The sequence below is a fragment of the Polyodon spathula genome, chromosome 3, assembly GCF_017654505.1.
Source record: "Polyodon spathula isolate WHYD16114869_AA chromosome 3, ASM1765450v1, whole genome shotgun sequence".
In the NCBI taxonomy this organism is placed as follows: Eukaryota; Metazoa; Chordata; class Actinopteri; order Acipenseriformes; family Polyodontidae; genus Polyodon; species Polyodon spathula.
Genome location: NC_054536.1, coordinates 23,025,172 through 23,047,011, shown reverse-complemented (window position 1 = coordinate 23,047,011; position 21,840 = coordinate 23,025,172). Strand labels below are relative to the sequence as shown.

Below are 21,840 nucleotides of genomic sequence, written 5' to 3'. Positions count from 1 at the left end.
CTGCAGCTTCAGAGGCTTGGTGAATGTCCTGGGCCCAGGATACCAAGTACCCAGCAGGAAACATTTCTCAGAGGTTATAATTATAACCTTGTGTAAATCACAATTTCACAGACTGCACAGAAATCATGAAATTAGCCCAATTATTTCATTAAAAAAAAAGTACATTAACTAAACTGTGCAGTTCTGCTGTATGTTTGCGTGTACTAGTTGCCATGCACATAGTGCTGTGCAGTGATTGTCATGTGACTATATGCAATCTAGACAGGAAATTAAAATACTACACACTGTAAATAAAGAAAACAAATGTCAATAAAAAAAAAAGCAAAAAATGTGTCTGCAGATCGTGTAAAGCAATATCCAGCAGGAGTTTTACACAGCCATGGAGTTAAGCTCTTCTTTACGTCCTGCAACGTTACTGTAGATTACTATCAAAATTTGTCTGTTGACAAGCATTTAGAGATAAGTATTCACAGAAAGAGAAAGGCAGAAACCAAAAGTTACGTAAATTCTTCAGACTGAGTAACAAATGATGGAGCGATTCCTTCACCAGCCCAACTGAGATGTGAATACTTATCTAAAGTTGCTGAGTATCACAAGCAGGAGATTGTCACTGACGAGTCGAATAATGCCAAAGATCAGTATGTGTTACACATTGTACTAGTTTTGCAATGCCTATGGTGAAAATGCACCTGCGTAGAACTGAAAGCTGTCTTTGCAAATCCACTTTACAGGCTGTTAATCACAACACTGTTTCACATGCTATTGTAGAGTGCTTGAATAACTTTGACGTTCATTTTGATGATGTCAGTGCATTTCTCTCTCCATTACTGTTTTAAAAAACTGTAATAATCTGTACACGATTTATAAAATAGTTCAGCAGAACACATTCCGCGAAATACGACACTTTACCTGTGACACTTTAATTAAAAAATAAATAAATAAAAAATAAATCACTGAAATTTTGAGGAGGCACTGCATCCCTAAGGAGCATGTATGGTTACTGCAATACTGTATCAGAACTGCTGATCTAGGCATTTGCCTTAACGATAATTATAAAAGAGGTTTCAAAGGTATGTGTATTTTTAACAATACCATTAAGCTAGCACTGTATATCTGTACAACTCTGTTAATACAGGGTATGATTCAGAATGCGAGTCATACCCACTGCTGGTATTAACATGTTGTTGAATATCCTTTTTGTTTCTATCTCAGATTATTTCTCTGGCACCAATAATACCATCCTTATTAGTGTTGGGTAGTACATTACACTTTATTGAAGAAGTTGGCACATTTAGCAAATAGATTTGTAACCGGAGCAGTGTATCAAACTCATCATTGTGACCTGTACCGGCTCCTGAATTGGCCTCCTTTGAGTAACAGGTGTCTTAAACAATGGTGTATGCTTGTTTCTAGAACAACAGCTGGTTCCAGCATATCTCCAGAATGTTCAAACTGTTGGCTTAGATCTGATGCGTTTATACAATTGGCAGTTCCGAGGGTTTCATATACTTTGGTAGACACATTTGAATTTGCAGCAGCAGACAGCTGGAATGTTTTATACAGGGATTTGAAATTGACCAATCTGATTTCTGTTAAACTTGTAGTCATAAACTGGATTCGCTACTGACTTGAGACTTGTAACTGTTAAATCTGCATCGAACAGACTGTATTGTATTGGTTTATTTTACTTATTTTGGTGATGTATTGTAATTTATTGAATGTACTGCATTAGTCTGTTGCATCACTTTTTTTATGATGGATGCTACTTATATAACTGGTCTTTGCTGCAGTTTGACCTTTCTTGGCTGGGTCACCACTGTAAATGAGTTGTTCTCAACTGTTTCTTTTACTCATTTAAATAAAGGAATGTATTGATTGATTCAATATATAATGCACCATTCTATAGAGTATTTCTAGGAACACTGTACTATGTGTTCAGTCTCACTGTACTATGTGTTCAGTCTCATTAAATAATACAACGGTTCCAGCTTTTAAAAACCAGAGGGGAAAAAAATAAATCTTCAGCAAATATAGAAAAATGACATATCAGGCCTTTAGGAAAAAAACATATCACATGTTATGCTATTTTAATAAGCATGTGACCTGTTGTAGTTTTGGGTAAAACAGTACTGTAGGGAATTCAACTAAAATAAATACTTAAATATTGTTGTGCAACTGTGAATGTTTCTTTAGTACAATTCACAGCAGTAGTGGTACTAAAAATGTCCCATGGTATGTGAACTAGTCAGTCAGTCTTCTCGATGATTTAGGTACTTTTGTGGGTGTGTAAACGTGGCAAAATGCCCCCAAGAAGGAAACAAGGAACACAGGATAGAATAGTTTAGTTTAATCACTGGCACAAAACAGGCAAAACAGGCAATGCATAAAGATGCAAAGGCTAAAAGGGTTGGACGAAAGCAGTTCACAGGATTGAAGTATTGTGAAATGATGATTACTTCATTGGAAGCAAAAATTAAAACTGACAGACACAAGATTGCACCTGACCACTGGAAACTGCTTCCTTATGTTGACATAGAATGAATTAAAACAATTAAAATGTGTACCTTTTTTTTTTTTGTCACACTAAACTCTTAACTAAAGCAAGCACCTATTTTTAAAATATCCATCAATCTACCAATACCCATATCGATATCTACAGTACATCTATAAAAATGAATTGACATCCAGGCCTAGGCAATAAGTTTAGGAGACTGGAATGTGGTGCCTTTTTTATCATAAAAGTGGCAATGCTTCAGACACATACCGTAGCATCTTGTGTTAAAGATCCTGGTATGTATTTTATACAGGTTGTAATTTCAGTCCCTCTTATGGTCATTTGTATATAACTCAGTCAAATTAAAGAGTTGGCAATAAGCCTGCAGACTTGAGCGTTCAAACTCTTATGTTATCTTTATATACACTACCTTATTATATGTGCATGCAGCTCAGAATTGTGTCTTTAACATGAAGCAATTTTTGCAGGGTTTACACTTGGAAACCATCAATGATAAACTTAATTAAGATTGTGCATCATGAGTTTGACTTTGGTGTACAGTGTATTTTAATCTATTTTGACCATTTTAACATTAAAAAGCAACCAGCAAAAAAACAAAAAAAAAAAAAAAAGACGACTGTTTTACAATATAGACAATCCAATAAAGGTATACTTTTTAATTGTGAGACTGCATATAAACAATGGGAACCTTCTCATGCTGTTATGGTAATGTTACAGCCCACAGCCTCTCCAGTGCTACTGATAAAGTAAAGTTAACTCAGTCAATGCAGTTCAATGCGTTAGACCTGGGTTACTGTTAATGCAGGTTATAATTTATGAAGCGGAAAGTAAACTGGCAACAATAAGCTATAAGAAGTACAGGGTTATTGGACAAAAAAATACAGACCATAACACAATGTCTGCAACCCCAGACTGTAAAAATACGACTACTTAGATGCTATTGTACGGAACAGCCTATCAGGTAACACTAAACCGTTAATTTATCAGGGGAGGAACCGGATGAGCAGAGTGTGTCAGCATAGACACTAAGAACATACTTGTCAGTTAATCACCTTGAAATGGTTTCTGAAAATAAACATACACTTTTAATTGTGAATATATACATACATAAAATTACATTTCAGCTAACCCAGTGCTTGGCCAGTGTGACAGGTTAGTGTTATGGTTCAAGCTGGCTACTCTCAGGAATTAAAGGACTCTGAGACAGACGCTACAGTTAAGCGCTGTTACGCGCTTTATTAAACAACAAATAAACAAAACACCGTAACAAATAAACATGGCATGAGGGTCAAAACAAAGATTCAAACAAAACAAAATGCAGGCTGGGCATTCACTTTCACGACTGTTTCAAAACACTACAAAAAAAAAATAAAAATAAAAATCTCACCACTCACAAACAAAAACTTCTGGATCGTTTTATACATGTGGCCACTCCCCAGTTAGCATGATTTACCCAATTGGGTAATGGCCACACCTGTGATTGCTAGAAGGGACAGATTTAACCCCATCCCTGCCAACCTTACATTTCCAGACACACATATTTATAGAAGCAGGGCTTCTGCACTGCCAGAGTCAGTATGTCTTGAAGGATCTACAGGTAGAGAGGTACCGGAAGTAGACAGATACTCACAATCAGACAGAGCTATCTCCAATAGGATTTTTATTCATAAAGTATTTGTACATGTTTGTCTAACACTGTTAACACATAAAAATGTGATATAGCAAATGTTTTGCATGGTTTTACAAGCAAATAAGGGACTTCCCTTAAATTATATCAAAAGGAATGGTAGATGGTTTCCTCTAGACAGTGGTGGATTTATGATGAACATAGTTCAAAAGTTTGTTGGTCACTCTAATCAGAAATATATGGATAGTCCCAAACTGCTACAAGACACAGTCCAATGCTTACTTTCCGGTTAACCAGATTCTGCACACTGGGGGCACTGATACCTGTTGACTTCCTGGCATTTGCCTCACCTCTTTCTGGTAACCAAACCGGTCTTTTCCAATAATACTTATTCAATTTTAACTTATTTAAAGTTTCAATTACATTTGCCCGTGTTGTATAGACACCCCATCTAGATGTAATCACGTTAATTGGAAGTATATAAAGCATGTTAAGCATCAAGGGCAGCTTCATTAAATATGAAAAAAGTCAATCAGCTTTTATAGTTTGCTGCCAAAGGTTTCCGACATTAGAAAGCACTGTGCTGTATGATGATCTGGGAACAGTGTGTGTGGGTCTGCCTTGTCTACCCTGAGCAAAATAAGGGGTGGAAAGCAGTAGCGGTTCCTGACTTTAATAAGTGGGGAGAATAAACAACACAACCTGCTTAGATATACTTATCACTTATATTGGGATAAAATTCACTAGATCGAAAAGAAATGACATTTTATTGTGCTGATTAACAATTGACTTCACGAAGATGCTGCAAAATGATATGTCGAGCTTGGGCAGGTGACTCTTGATCCCAGTTCATGGCATTGACAGAGTGTGTCTGGTTATAACGTCTCACCAGGTTTGAAATTGTATATACATTTTTTTTTTTTTATTATACATAATATAACACTGCATATTTCAAAAGGTACTACATAATATAATAAGAAATGTAATACAGTAATATAGTATAAGCAGCACATAAGGCAGGCAACCGAATAGAACAAAACATTGTGGACTTGCTTGATTGATTAATCCTGAGATGTCATTTGTAGAGAAAATATTTTTACAGCCCATGGAAGACTTGTTAAATCATTTAAAAAATCTACAACGTTAAAAAATATACTACATACTCTATATGGAAATCAAAACTTCAGGGAGCAGCCACACGTGGCCCATAACCTGCCTGTTAACAGACATGTTAAGATTAAGTCTAATTATGAGTGGTAGAAGCTAGCCACAAGCTTGTATCAAGTAGCCAATAGAAATACAGTAAAACCTGTCAGACAGAGAGTGCTTGCAGGTGGAATACACACAGAACCCTGCCAATTTTGAGGCTACATTAGCCAATAGCAATACAGTACACCTTGGAAAGCATTACGTAAGGCAAGCTTTTTTTACTTTTACAAAATTACATGTAGGCTTAGCCTCTGTAGCCTCTTATGAGGAGTTGTCACTGGTGGGAAGTTTTAGTATTCTACAGCATGTAGGCTAAATAAAGACTACTGACTTTCCAAATGTTCTATGTCCTTTATCACCTTTTACTACCATAAAGAAGTTTCCCCAACACAAAAATATAAATCATTTTCACAATAAAAAAAAATGCTTGTTATGGCTGCCATTACCACTAAATGTTACTGTTTCCATGATCTGAAGCTCAAAATGTGCACTATAGATTTTACTAAGTAATAACAGATGTTAGTGAGAATCACATGTAATAATGTGCAAGTATTAACAATTAGAATCCCAAAGGGCAAGTCTAAACTACTTGTTTTTCTTACTTTAAGTGCTGAGAACACCACTTTTAAAAGCACAAACTTTGCCCAACACGCTTGGTCGACGATATCTTGTGCAAGGTTTCCTATTTAAAACAGGTTCAACACCAGTGTTTTAGTAGTTAGATCAGGTCAATTGTAAAATTAGACTTAAATTATCCTTGTGGAATGAAGCTTTTGAAATCAGAATTGCTATGTTTTTGTCAATTCTTCCCTCACAGGGGTGAATCGACAGAAATCTTTTTAGGTTGTGCTCATAATTTATCACAGGTATTGTATTCAAGGTATTTTAAACCACCTTATGCAGCATTTAGTAGTAGGACTGTGACTTTTTAAATGACATACTGTATTGAAACAATGAAAAGAATGTTTCAGTGAGGAAGGGAAGATAGATATGCAGAAAAAGTATTTAGACACAAGTTACATATGAAGCGAAGCCTACCAGACAGGATTACAAGTAGCATTGTACAAATTTACTGCAGTATACATGTGAGTTTTCCGAATGAAATAATGGGATACAAAAGGTGTATCTGACCTACTACTAGAAGATACCAGTCAAGCTACCAGTGTCACATAAGCTTTCTAGAATTCGAAGGCAAGACTCCACCTATGTAAGAAATGTTTTCACTTTCAAATGTAAGAATTTTTTTAATTCACACATATGCCATTTACAGTCAATGTCTACAAGACAACTAGCTTGGTATACAAGTAAACTACAAAAAAGACATTTTTCTACTCATCAGTTTACTGTTTGTTTCTTTAAAAAATACAGATAAACAGTAATATATTTATATTAATATATTGACAAAACATACTCTTCATATGTAGCAATTGAATCAGCGAGATTTGGTTAATGGTCAAACTACTGTAATTAACTTCCCAGCGCCTGTTAAAATATTACAAGTTTAAGTAACTAAAACATTGTACACATTGTTGTAACTGAACGTTGGCGATGACACAATGTCGCATAAACAGTAGAACAAACAACTGACTTTTCAACACACACACACACACACACACACACATACACATACACACACATATATATATATATATATATATATATATATATATATATATATATATATATATATATAGTATGTGTGTGTGTGTGTGTGTGTCATTTGTATTTTGTACTTAGTTGTGCACCAATATAAGGGTGATGATGAATTCGCACACGAATCGAACTGAATAAATCATGTAATGGTCTTTAATAAAAGGACAACCCACTACTGTGTCTTATAATTTCCTTCAAGATGATTACGTTTACGTAGTGGTATACTGAATGTCTGCAGCTTTTCTAGGTATGGTATCGAACGATTTACAAGGAAATACCGCACTTAACAAATAGTACAGCTGTTTATTAATGTGTTTATTTATTTATTTATTTTTATAACCCCCCCTCTCCTATCCACTGGGGACTTCTGGCCAGCATGATGTTCAATATGCACGCTTAAAGGCCCTTGGGCTGCCTGCAGTAACCCCAACTCACTGTGCCAAGTACAGTTATGTACAATGATTTGCCACCATGCTAATTTGAATGTAATTCGGCTTGTTTTTCGTAAAACTAATTGACGATCTTCTAAGTTTAAGATCCATCTATGTACACACTTGCCTTGGCACTAGGCGAACATTATACATAACCAGGGTCTACAATGATATATTGAGCAAAATGTATTATGTAAGTATTATTATTTTATTTTTTTAGACAGTTCTATGATTACCCCCCCTTTTTTTTTAAATTATTATTATTATATGCACTTACCTGGACTTTCTGCAGTAGAGTGAATCGTATGTCATGCACAAAGGGGTTCCTGAATGGGGGAGCCCGCTCCTTCCTCCCATCTCCACCTACTGCTGAGCACCGTCTGCTGTTTCTTGTCAGCCTCATCCTCAAACCTGAGAACTCAGTTTAATAATACAAAAGCTGTGTCGGAAATTCGCTTCTATGTCCGCTTTGTAGCTCGTACAGTAATGTATTTTTTATTTTTTTTTTAGGAGCTGCGTTTTTGCTTCTCAGATTGTCGTTGTTTCAAGGGTGTGGACAAATAAAGGGAAAGAGGGTGGATCTTCTTTTTGGAGCCGCCGAATGATTTTCTTGTAGTACACAATGATGGTCCAAACTAGATGTCTATGTCTTCCTCTTTGGCTGAATACAAACAGAATCCCCCAGCCTGACTTAACCACCGTATTAGCGACTAGTGATGAACGCATGCGTTGTGGGTTCTCAGCGCTGACATCACTGTTCTCTGGTGAGCAGCAGCATCACAACCCTGTTTGATACTTAACTTACATGAGGGCGCTTTGCAACTAGCAGGCAAAGAAGGGGAGGATATAGGAGCGATTAACTTATCTCGGTGTTAAATATTGATAAACCAAGAATATTATTAAAATGGTACCGAGATCATCTTAAGGAGTGTGCTAATTAAACATGTGGCATATCTGTTTCTGTATTACTTTGGTGTTTAGTAATACAGTGCTTTGTATACGTGTGTATTGTGTCATTCTTGTGAGTCCCTGCCCCTCCCGGTCTCGTTTTGTTATGAATTGAAATTTATTCGCAACTACTTTTCAGGCTGGGTCACCATGGACAAGACATCAGAGGGCTGCCCTGTATATATCCAAATTTGCACGAATTACTAAATAAATTTGGAAACAGCGTAATAGATTTCTGCCATACTTTCCTGAATGAGTTAAAGGCGGTAATCTTCCTTGAGGAATTGTAACAATTTAAACACATTGAAGACCCATGTTTTCCTACACCACATTGACATGGCTATATGTTTCAGATCTGATCCAATATGCTGGTAAGACATTTTAACTTACAATCAAGCGGTCTCCTTGTTTACTTTTCTCCTGAATACCACGATTTATTGTGTGATAAAAAAAAAACAAACAAACAAAAAAAAACATTTATATACTGTGTGTATTCACCTACCTTAAAATAAGAATAAGAATAAGAATAAGAATAAGCAGGATAATGGTGATCTGTGCAAGGGATCATACTGAGATCAATGCAAATTGATTTTTTTTGTCAGTTACATTACTAGAAAGTCTAAGAACATCTTCTTACATGACTTATTTCTGTGTTTAAAAACCTATTACCCTGTTTAAATCTTACCCAATAACATTTGTTTCTGTTTGGGACATTTAAAGAGCAAGTAGCTTCAAATTACATTACATTTATTTTATATATATATATATATATATATATATATATATATATATATATATATATATATATATATATATATATATATATAAACAAAACTGAAACTGCCTTCACAGTGTTTCAGTATTTTGGGACCACTCATAATATTTGCAAATATCATGAAATGGAAAACACAACTAAAATTTGAAGAAACCTGCTATTTAAATTTGCATCAAATTCCTAAGACATATACAGCAGACACCAATGTGTAAAACTGCATATAACACATTTAAAATGACTTTAACTAAGTGGTCTTGAATACAAAAAGGGAAAATGAATAAACCAGGCCACATATGTATTTCAAAGTCCAGCCCCAAGCTGTTATACCGGGGCACTTACATTTTTTTGGCCTAAATTGTAAACCGGAGCCAAAATGTATTGCTGCACCAGAACAGCCAGAGAGCTAGAGACTAACACAAACCACACTTGCTGTTAGCACCATCACAGGAATCTCTTCTAGCTTTCTTCACTGTAATCAACGGCATTCAACTTCTATATATCACACTACATTTTTTTAGCATCATTTGGTTTTATATGCATGATGTACTTCTTTGGCTGGTCCAGGGACCATAGAATTAGTATTATTTTTATACTGTGTCTCGAAAGAAAGTAATACATAACCACAAACCAGGTAATACAAGTCAAGATACACATTATTTTCTGTCAAATCTAACATTAAAAAAAATTGGTTTATACTCTCAGTTAGACCTTTTTGGAGGGGGGCAAGAAAATTGATTTTCAGCAGCGTTCCTTCCAGAAAAACTGAAACATCTGGAATGCTGTAGAGAATATGGGCTTCTTAACCTGTCTGGTAGGCAACTGCAATCATTCAAATCCAGCAACAGCATAATCAGGCAAATCACGCTTTTCCAAATGACACTGCAGCTAACAGATCCAGCTAATTCTCAGAATTCACATGCATTTAGGTTGCAACATACTATACTTTCGTTCCACACATTGTTCTTGTTATATAAACTGAAAACTCACAGTTGTTTTAGTTCACGGAGTCCTGTTATTATTTTGGCTGTAAACAAACCCCACCCCTCAATCATGGGCTGGTCTGCCATTTGGCCGACTTCATTCATGGTATAACTACAGTACTATTCCGTGAACGTTCATAGTGTATCTTATATTTATTTTAACCTGTCCTCAGTTTTCAAAGATATATATCATTAGCATTCACATATACCTTAGGGATACAAAGGGTACGTCTGGATTCATTTTAAGCCTTCAATTAATTTGTGATATTTTGGTAGGGGGTTTGCAGTGGCTATTTAACCCAACCAAATAATTATACATTTATAATTCACCAGCATTATAGAAGGTACAAAACTTCGAATCTGTTGTGCACTCAGTCGTAATGGCGCGGGCAGTGACTCGTCCTTGTAATCAAAATATTATATGTCCCACCCACCCTAGCCCTAAACTAATGGTATGACGACATGACCAGTAGCCATGGCTACAACCCCAAAAAAACCAAGATTGTCGTTCAAATATGACAGATTTTAGAGCACATCGGCAGCAAGGGTTAATATTTCTATTTCACTTCTAATCTGATATAGTACAGTAATTTCCCATTTTATTTGATATATGTATTAATGTATTTTGATCTTGGGCTATATAACTTTTTTCCAGTTCATATTGTTTAGTGCCATGATAGTTGGTAGTTTAAAACAGTCATCTTTTGTACCTTTTAACTTTGTTTTCTAACACGAACAATGCAAAACCTACCATTCTGATACAGCTGTAGAAACTGCTATGGGGTGGTCTTTGTAAGGAAGCTGGGAGAGGCAGAGATGTGCATGAGAAGGAAGGACAAGGAATGGCTGGCGAAGGATAGGCACGTGGTGTGTGTTGTGTACATAAGGACTAGTGATTTGATTTAGACAACTGAATATCAGTAGTGCTTAAAATGTTATCAATGTAAACACTTGTTGAAAAAGAGCAAGTAAAAAAATTTGCTGGACTTTTTTTTTCCCAAGCGTTTACTACTATTTTTGAAGAGAGAGAGAAATCCTTGGGGGGGTGGGGGGATAGATGATTTCCCTGACTCTGCTTTTTTTTTTTATCCCAAGCACTGCACTTTCAATTTTCACCCCTGGCAGGAAAAATATTTTGCACTTGCAATATCTTTCTGCTGGAAAATTTAATTTATACAGATGCTATTCATACCCAAATACATTTATGCTGCAGCACACTGCCTCTCTGGACTTTCTAGCTACCACATATGATTGTGTTTCTCTGAGTACTTTCGACCGTACAGACACTCGGAACCAGCATATGCACAAACACTTTTTTATTTTATTTTTATAAAATAAAGTTGGAAATGTCCAATAATTTTCCCCCTCACTGCAGCAATGCCCCATATAGCTCAAGAGAACTCAAGGTTCAGTGGGCATCCTCCGATCCCATGACTGTGCCAGCTTCCTCTTTTACACCCAGGAACTCAAGGGCAGGGATGACAAAAGCCAGCCCTGCAGGTGTCCTCTTTTGAGCGCACTGGGTGCCTGGCCAGCAGAGTTCGCTGTACCACAATGAGTAGAACCCGTTCCTGGCGGTTTTGGCACCCTAACCTGCAGTGGTGACAGAGCCAAAGTGACGCTCCCTTCGGAATCCCCCGTGAAGACTGGCTACTTAACACAACCAGGACGCAAACCTGGAACACACGTTTTAAAAAAGTCGTCATGGCTATGCTCAAACCGCTGAGTTCTTGGAAATGCTTGGAGAAAAACAATCGTTCCTGTTGAAAATACGGACCAGCGTTGAAACTTTTAAAAACAGTAAAGTTAAAAAAATTAAAAGAAGCAACCAGAAATAGAAAAAAGGTTTCTTTAAACATGTGTAACCACATTTGAGATGTGTGTCTACAGCTTTAAACTACAGGTTTGAATTAATGTATGTTTGCATTTGGACAATTATGGTTCTGTATATTGATTGGGGTTGACAGAATGAGGGATAAACGTGAGCAAGACTAAACAGCAGCACTTACAGTATGAGCCGTTTTGCTCTGTTCACATTCTCATAGCATGTACTCTGCCAACAAAGGCTTTTCAACCCACTTTATTTGTAATACACTTATTGTGTATGAACAACAAATACACAAGCCTTACACACAGTGGTGACTCCAGGATTGTAGAAGAGGGGAGGCAGACAGATGGGCCTGGGGGGGTGGAGGTTTATTTATTTTTTAAGGATTGGAGAGACCCATGTAAGATAAACTAAGAAGCGCTAAGAAAGGACTGTAGGGGTATTTTTGTTGCAGAATGTTTTCATTAATTTTTGTTTTTAATAATCTGAAAATAGCCAAGGTGACTTGCAATGCAATTTGCAAAATCCATTTCTTAATAAAGGGTTGTCAATTTTTATTTTAAACATATCCCCCTTTGAAAGCTTAGCCTGCCTTTTGATGTGTTTTCTGAAGTCTACATGCAAATACATTGCAGGGGATTCAGCAAGATCAAATGACATATTTTGCAAGAATTCACACTTCAACAAATCTGTTTCTACAGTGTTTGAAAAATGTATAGAATACAGGATAAAGAAGTAAACAAGTAATGTTTATGTGTTAATCAATTGACATTAGTTGTTCCATATAAAACAAATGCAATGTAAATACATTGAATATGGGTTCCTGTTTCATCCCCAATGCAGTTATGCAGTATTATCAATCTTCACTTGATATCTGCCATTAACAAAATGCAGTTTTCCAAGACAGCACATACACCTGTTTATTGTTTTTCTCATAGCATTTGTAAATCATACATGTTTTTCATAATACTCAAATGTATATCAACACGTCTACTTTATTTTCAAGCCAGAGAAAATGTGCTGCCCCTTAAATGTCACACAGAACAACATGCTGTTGGCTGTTTCTAAAAGTAGAAAGCTTGATCTTGGTATTGGAAACTACACAAATTCATAAATATGTATCTAAATTATGTCTTAATGATAGCATATCATTGTAAAGGAGAAGTGAAGTACTTGTACACACATGGGCACCGCCACAAAAGGGGTGAAGGCCATGCCCCCCCACCTTTCCTATCGGGGGGGCCAGTATATGGTTTTTATGAATAAATGAAAAACATACTATACTATTACAATATTGAACTGGTTTTCATGAATAAATGAAAATATTATTTTGAGAATGCACTTTTATTTTGAACAAACATCCCACGAAGTATACACAGAGTATAATTGCAACTAAACATTGTGTGCTATACAAGTGCCTTTTGTTCCGCTGTGCATGTTTCTTACGGCAAAAAGTGAGGGGGCATGGTCCAGAATGGTCTTCCACTTTAAAAGCACTTCATAAATTTACAGTTATAAACATTTCCCTTTTTCTTCTTCTTTTTTGGCTTAGCAATGTTTTTGAAAATGTTACTTTTTTCAATAAACTGTACTAGTTATTTTAAAATAAACAATGTTAGATGAAGTTTGATAGAACCCAATTTGTTTTGCGCAGCTAATTATAGTCCACGGTTGAGTCATATATGTTTTACATACAATATGCATCCATCATTTTAGTGAAAGTTGTATATAGCATAACAAATATTGGAAAACGTTATTAATGTGCAGATGTGTGATTTACCCTGTCCTACCTCAGCAGCAGTATTAATATGAGCCTCAGGCTAAGTCAGAGGCTTTAAATGTACCTCTTTAAAGAATGTTACTAGAAGTAAGCGCCACCCCTTTGTTTTGCAACTTTATGCACATTTTGTATGAAAAGAAAATGTATTCTCACAATTATGTTATCATTTATTCCTGAAGCCTGTTGCAACACTGTTGTCGTGTCTCCAGCGATTGTTTGGTCACGGAACATAAAATATCACAGACAGTGAACTGTCTTGTTGTACTACAAGTCAGGACAGATTAATATGTGTACATTCCAAGTTCAGTTATTCTTGAATTAAAAATACACTTCCTATAAGAGGAAGTTATCAATGAGGTTATGTGTAATTACATGTCTTGTGTGCTTTTGTATAATATTGACCAGTTGAGCATAGCAGAGTAGAGAATAGAAGTTAAATGGATAATGTATCAAGAGGTTACGAGAGACTAATGCAGCAGGCATAGCCAGTATAATACGATACCGATAGTAAAAGTAGATTTCTGGCTTCCCAGGCAATTGGAACAGTGGTCCCATCGTTGGCAGATGATATCAAGACCCCAGAACAAGTTTGAGGTGAAGGTTTGACACAATCTTGCTCTTATTGGGTATTTTTCCAATTCTTAAATTGAATTTAAACAAACCTGTGATCAAGGCTGCAATCTAGATCTTTTTTCTGTAGCTCAGGTGAGCAAGGAGAAGATTTCAACCATCATAATAGTGCTGTAGGAAATGACATTCTGCATAAAGTATTAATTATGTATTTGAGTATAAGTTTCTTTACTTATATGTTATTTTCATATTTTAGTATAGCTTAAAGCATGTGCAACTAGCTAAGCAAGACATTTGCAGTCTCTCGTGTCTTGGCATCTGGGCAGATAGCCAAAGTTGTGTGGACACAGTGTGAAAACAGAACATCACAAACAAAGAACAGATTAGGTTAAGACAGTCTGTGAAATGCTTAAATGTGATGCACTTTAGAATATTACAGATTTGGGCGAGTCCCCCCCCCCCTTACCAGATGTGTTGAAGGTGTGTGATAGTAGGGTGGATCCATACTGATTGGAAGAAATGGGGGTGGAAATGCTAATATTCCTAGTATTTAATGCAATGCCTTCCTTGAATTGACTCCACATGACGTTTGTGTTGTGATACAAGTGTATACTTTGGTTCATGCTGTGACCTGTGCGTCTTTGCTTGCTTATATCCTTGTTTATACGATTGTATTGTTTCTTTTATGTATATAAAGTATTTTTGATCAAAAATCATTTGTTGATTCATTCTCCCTACAGTGCCATTGTTTTAAAATCAATCAATCAATCAATCTTTACTTTATATAGTACCATTCATAGTGGACTACCATCACAAAGCATTTTACAAGATACAGTAAAAAACAAAGCATAATACATTAAAGACAGTGAAAAACAAAGCATATGAGAGATGTGCGCATGCTGTTCTTACCCCCATGTCTCACAATATATCATTCTGATATCTCTGTAGCACTGAACGGTGTACTGTATATTATCAGTTGGTATCTGTGTACTTTGTCTTTGGCATATTCTTTTGCTGATATTGCACTTCCAAACAGCTGACTCTTTATTTCTTAGAACATGGTTTAAGGGCTATGGTTTCTTGATTCTGCATGATTATTGTTTTGAAAAGTACTCTTAAAGGATACTTTTATCGCCTACATTTTCCTAACATTTAGTTTCTTTAGTTACCGCTTAGAACATTGTTAACCATGATTACTAATTATTCCAGCAAAAAAGACTCCTCATGACTGAATAGATGAGGAAGCATATTAGTGTTGCATTGTGCACTAAACTACGATAAAATGAGATAACAGACGCAGCTTTGCTGTAATATATGAGTCTTCAGCACTTTTCCTGCAGATTTCCTATTGGCGTGGTGGTGATGGCGTCTACGGTGCATCAGCACACACAACATTGCCGATGCTGGCTCCAGGTATCAACCCTAGTGCCTCAGCATGACAGCGGTCTGGAATGGGCTAGATGGGGCACTTTGCAGGGGTCATCAGGTGGGCACCTCCCATCTTTGGTGTTTCGTCGTCTAGCCCACAACATCTCAGGAAGGCTTGACAGTAATGCTTGCATCCCAGCAGCACTCCCCTCCATTCCCCACCCAACCCAGCCTAGTTTACTTACCTTAGCCATCCATTCCTTTCCATTGATGTTCCACATTCTCTATCTCAACCCTTCTCCCTGCTTAGCCTGGGAAACCACCTTGACATACCTCATCATATCCTCCTGCTTTTGCATTTCCGTGACTACCCTGTTCCTCCTTTCAGCTGGAGCTGCTTTGTGACATCTCGGGAGAGCTGAACTGAGACCAAGGCCTTTTCTTCCCTGTTGTACTCGCCCCATGATATCACTGATACTTAGGACAGTCTTTGCTTCTTCCAGCACGTCCTTTGCTTTCCACTTTCTACCAGTAAAAACTAAATGAAAAAGAAAGCTGGACAAGCTGGCGATATACTGTACAAGTTTTTTATATCCTTAGGTTACATGAAACATTTGAAATTGAGAAACTAAAATAAAATATAGAGGGACAAACCAATGGACTGTCCCTGCTGAAATCTGTGTCGTTTTAAATACAGAAGCACCAATTAATATCAACTGTCTATCACACTATGTCAGACTAAATTGCTTTTAGAATAACAGAACACAAGTAGATGCACCAATTGCAAAATGCATTAATTTGTAATGTGAAGGACAGCTTTCTTACTCAAACACAGTACATATTGGTACATATTGCAGGTGTGTCAATATAATTTTGTTACATTCTAGTTCCTTAATTCTATTTAAAGACTGCAACCTAGACACCTGGCTAGAATTTCACACCTCCATTTCCCTGTCCCAAAACCCTAACAATGTGATTTAATGGGTGGAGGTGAGAGCAACAAGTGGTCTCCCTCTGGTGGTGGAGGTGGGAGCTGCAGGTAGTCTCCCTCTGGTGGTGGAGGCGAGGAGCAGCAGGTAACCTTCCCCTGGCGGTGAAGGTGGGAGCAGCAGATAGTCTCCCCCTGGCGGTGGAAGCGAGAGCAGCAGGTAATTTCCCTCTGTCACTGGTGACTGGTGCGGCTCTCCTTCAGTCGAGGGGGACTGGTACGGCTCAACTTTAGTTGCTGGAAACTAGTGCGGCTTTCCTTTGTTTGCTGGGGACTGGTGCGGCTCTCCTTTGGGCCCTGGTGTGTACGTGCCTACTTTCTGTGGAGGTGAGAGCAAATCTTCTCTCTCTGGTGGTGGGGTTGGGATAGGCCCCTATGAACACTTGTTTTTGGCTGCTAGTGTCATATGATACGACATATCTTAAAACGCAGAATGTGGTCGGAAGCAAAAATAACAGAAAAGGGTAAAATAGAGGTTATAATAATTCATTTGACCACAATTACGAATTGAGATATTAATATTATTTAATTTGACACAAGACACCCTTGAGTCTTTCATTCTAGAAAGGTCAACCTAGTTCTGGGAAGTAACATAGCCCCAGTTATGTTCAGATCTGAAACTGGGAATATAGCTAGTGCTTCACAGTGCCTTTAATTAAACAGTTTTTGTTGGATTTAGTTTTGAATTATAGTAGCATCGTTGGAAGAGATAATTGCTTTTCATGCCACTGGTCATGCAGCCACTGTTATTCCTATATATATACTACTATATACTATACATGCTCCAAATAATGCCCAGTCTCGACTGTCTGCCCTTGTTCATAATACCACCCAGTTTTACTGGTAAAGGTTAATATCGCCCCCCTACGCTCCATTCATTTTTTTAATATTTTAAAAGTCAAAAATATATTTTTTATAATACACAAGCAACCTTGTCTTCTACGGTATCTAAAAAAGTTCATATTTCAGGTTGCCCTTTTCATGGTGAAAACAACAGGTTCTAGAAAAGTACATTTGAGGAATGAAGTAAACCCTGCTGTATATATTTTGTGATGATAACACGGTGGACAATTAGCACCTTCTCTCTAAAAGGTGTCCTTATCCAAATAACCGCCCAGGTAAAGAGAAGATTGTGAAAATAAGTACCTGGGTTCTTCCCTATCTTGGTGAGTGTTTGCCTGGCCAGAGAGCACCTCCCCCTTTCCCACAGAGGAAGAATGTGGTAAGCTCACCCTGTGTAATAAAAGAACGACTATCTATATTATATATTATTGGACAGAAACCAGTCAGGTTGAAGGTGGGTTAATTGTTTACAAAGGTATAAATATCAAACATTGTAAAGTTTTGTCAGTTTTTTCTTCTCTTTGGAATTGACTCCATTGATATCCATGCTTTCTGATACAAACGTGCTTTCTGGTATAGCACTGAACTGTACTGAGGCCTTTTCCAAAGTCAGTTTGAATCTTGTGCTTATATAATTGTATTGGAGGTATACCTTTCTTGTATATAAAGTGTTTTTCAATCAAAAACCATTTGTCAGCTTAATTTTTTCACTACAGTCTGTGCAAACCAGTTATTTTATTTGTCATCTTTCAACTTCAAACTGCTGTTCTTTCTAAGAACGGGTCTCCTCTTGGTGTAGCAATTTGTAAGGGGAGAAATGCATGGAGAAATTGATGCTGGTCAATTGGATAAGAGTATGAGTGTGGGCTTGGGTTTTGAAGTTGCATAGTTTAGAAGCTTTGAGTTTTTTTTTTTATATATATTTTGAATGCAATGAACATATTAAGGACAAAGCCTTAAAACCTGAATTTCCATTCATATCTGACTAGGTTAATCAGGATTAGTTCTCAAATAGTTAGCCTGCATTTAACATAAAAACTTTTTCTCAGGCCCTTTAGACAAACAACGTGAGGACACAGGGTTAAGCCAGAGAACAGAATATTGGGTGAGTGCGTAAGCACTGCAACCACTTCATATTATCAGCAAGAACATAAATCAAATGGAATTATCCATTAGTGTTTTTAATATATTACTCACCAGCTCCCACCTGATCCCTTCTTTACAGTAGTAGCACTGCCTTCATTTATCATGACTGGATGAATTACTTCTCAGTCTTTTACCAATTACCATTCTGTTTCTAGCTCCCAGGTTCTTACTAGCTCTCACACCAGTCTAAATTTTGCATGCAGAAACAGGTGCTACAGCTGCTTCTCATATCACCTGGGTTAGCTTTTGAATCTTCAACATAACTTCTGCTTTTATGGTTACCCCCCTTTTTGGTGGTGTCCCATGTTGTTATTTAGCAAAACCTTAAACCTTAATGTACTGAATAACTATTCCTGCATAAACCCTGACTGTTATTGGGAAAGCTGTAATTGGCGGTGACTAACTGTTCTCATGCTAATATGTTCAGCCAGTCATCAACAACATTCGTTCAGTCAGACAGTCTGGTGGAAGGCACACATCACACTAACAGACTTATCAACTCTCCCTTATTTGCTGGGACTCTCCTGTTTTTTGGACACTTCCAGACAACTCCTGTGCAAGGGCGCTGGAACTAGGGGTGCTGGGGGTGCAGCAGCACCCCCTTGGCTTTGCTTGGCTTCCATCGTATACAGAGGTTACAGTTTTGTTGAATGGCTTTCAGCACCCCCACTTTAAATATCTTTCCAGTGCCACTGCTCCTGTGACAGATTTTCTCCTGTATTTTGATCAAACCTGTACTGTTAAACCTCTGTAGATCAGCAAACCTTTCATTTCTGCAAAAGTCAATTTCTCAATAACATTTCAGTTACTAAAATCATGGATACCGTGTCATGTACGGTCTGTGATAACTGAAATCCCTGTGTGTATCTAGCAGTTTAGGACCCAGGAGAGCCCTGTGGCAGGCATACAATCAGTGCACCAGGGAAGTTCACATACTGGGCCAGCTACGATGGCTGCACGTGTGATAAATGTGCACGGGGGGCTCATAACACTACAATGAGTGCTGAGGGTCTTTGTTTCCCCCCCGGGACGGATTATGGAGGTGCACACTCTCGTAAGCCTCTGAAGCACTGTGATCTGAGTATGTTACAGTATTATATATTGATGCAAATTTAAATATATACGCCTTTATCAAATCTGACTTACTGTTACAGGGTTACAATGCAAGCCTAATATTTAAATACAGTATAGTTTACAGTAAGTGTAAAATTAATACTACTACTAAAATACAATATGAACTAGGCTGCAACAAGTTAGGATTACAACAAGTTATGTCTACAATGACATATTAGTAGTGCATTAGCCTAGGTGATGTTCTGAAGTCTGATACATTGCGGTTTGTTTCCATTTCACAAGATAATCATCACGTTTTAATGTAATAACTGTATTGTGAAAACGGAAATAATGATTTTGTTATAACATAATAATTATCTCGTCAAAATGAAAATAATTATCATAATCTCGTGAAAATGGAAATAATTATTATGTTATAGGTAACGTAATAATTCTCGTGAAAATGGAAATCATGTTGTTTTATTTGCTCTACATGGCAGATATATGCTTCTGTTCTAAATATCACAAAAAGCACAAAACGACAGTGAGGCTCAGAAAACCAACGCTTCAATAACATCTTTCATTGCCAAAGGAAAAACAGAGATCAAAAAAGTTACACATGCAGAGACCTTTACATGTTGTGACAGTTCAGCAAATCTGTAGTAGACATGTTCCCAGACTCACACATTGCCAAGTATTCTGCAGGAAAGTGTAAAAACCACACAAATAGTGAAAGGCATTTATATTACAATTTTAGCATCAACATGCTCTAGAAATCCAGATTGATTGATAATGTGTGTTTATATACAGCAATAGTTTGTTCATTTGGAATAGGAGATCGTTGACAATGAAATGTTACTGGTAGGTATGTACTAATCACTAGACAATAGATAATTTAAAGATGACTACCTGTCTTGAACATGTCAATACTTGTCCTGGCATGTGAAGTTTCAACAACCATTCATGATTTCTTTGGTTTTTTTGTTCATTTATTAACATTTTTGTGAGTTTATTGCTAACAGTAATTATTGCATTGAAAAAAATAAGCATATTTTTATATTTATTTATAGTTTCTCTTTTAATTTAAATTTGTACCGCCGATCAAAAAGTGTTATTTTTTATTTAAAAAAAAACAACTTAAAGTAATTGATTAACCTTTCTTTTGCACTGAAAGACTCTAATTATGTTTCATCTTTCTATTTTATTTAACCAACCTAATTAATTATGAATTATCTTTCATATCTTTCTACCCCTAAAACTAAAAACTGTATAAAAAACACTGCCTGGATTATGCTATGCATGATTGCTGTTTGGGTGGCATGGTATGATAACTGATAAGGTGAGTCTGAGCTGTTTTGTAAGCGGCAGATGCAGAACATATACTGCAGTAAATGCAGCTCCATTTAACTACACTTAAAATGCAATTCAAGTTGATTTAAGAGGAAATAACAGTGTCTGTTGGTAATAGTTCACTGTACTGTGTTTCATGGATTTGGTCCAAATGAAGGCTCTCAGTTAATATGTATTTTTTTTTTTTTTTTTTTTTTTATGGGGGCATTTCATACAGTTGTCTGGGTAATAAAGCAATGGTTTACTGTCAAACAAGCTTTTGTTTTTTGAATTATACAAAACTACAAAATGTGTTTAAACTGCATGTTAAACTGCATATTTATTACAGTACTGCCTCCAGGTGTCTCTCTTGAAATCAGTCTAGTGCTGTCCTATTCACAACAGGCCGAGATCCAAACACTTTGAATAGAGACTGTCTGCCGCAGTTAGAATTTCAGGCTGGCAGTATTCTATCTTTCCAACATCCAAAGATTTGATATTTAATGATTATTCAATGCAAAGATGCAAGAGGTGCTTGATAAGGTTCAGGCAGTCAGACAAACAAAATACACACATGCACAGGCAGAGCTCTCAATTAATTATTTTATTGTACAAATATTGGAGGTCTGTGACTTAAATATAAAAATGGCTGTGTGGTCCAGTGCTTAAAGAAATGGGCCTGTAACCAGGAGGTCCCCGGTTCAAATCCCAGCTCAGCCACTAACTCATTGTGTGACCCTGAGTAAGTCACTTAACCTCCTTGTGCTCCATCTTGGGTGAGATGTTGTTGTGACTCT

The 21,840-nt window shown here is 36.8% G+C and overlaps 1 protein-coding gene across 1 annotated transcript in view; it reads right to left on the bottom strand.

Annotated features, from left to right (window-relative positions):
- Positions 1 to 8,186, bottom strand: part of LOC121312866 (lysophosphatidylcholine acyltransferase 1-like) — an 86,167-nt gene extending 77,981 nt beyond the window's left edge. Inside the window, exon 1 of the mRNA XM_041244721.1 lies at positions 7,713 to 8,186. Coding sequence (XP_041100655.1) covers positions 7,713 to 7,838 — 126 coding nt within the window. The 5' untranslated portion in view covers positions 7,839 to 8,186. The remainder of the gene's footprint in view (positions 1 to 7,712) is intronic.
- Between the last annotated feature and the right edge of the window lie 13,654 nt (positions 8,187 to 21,840).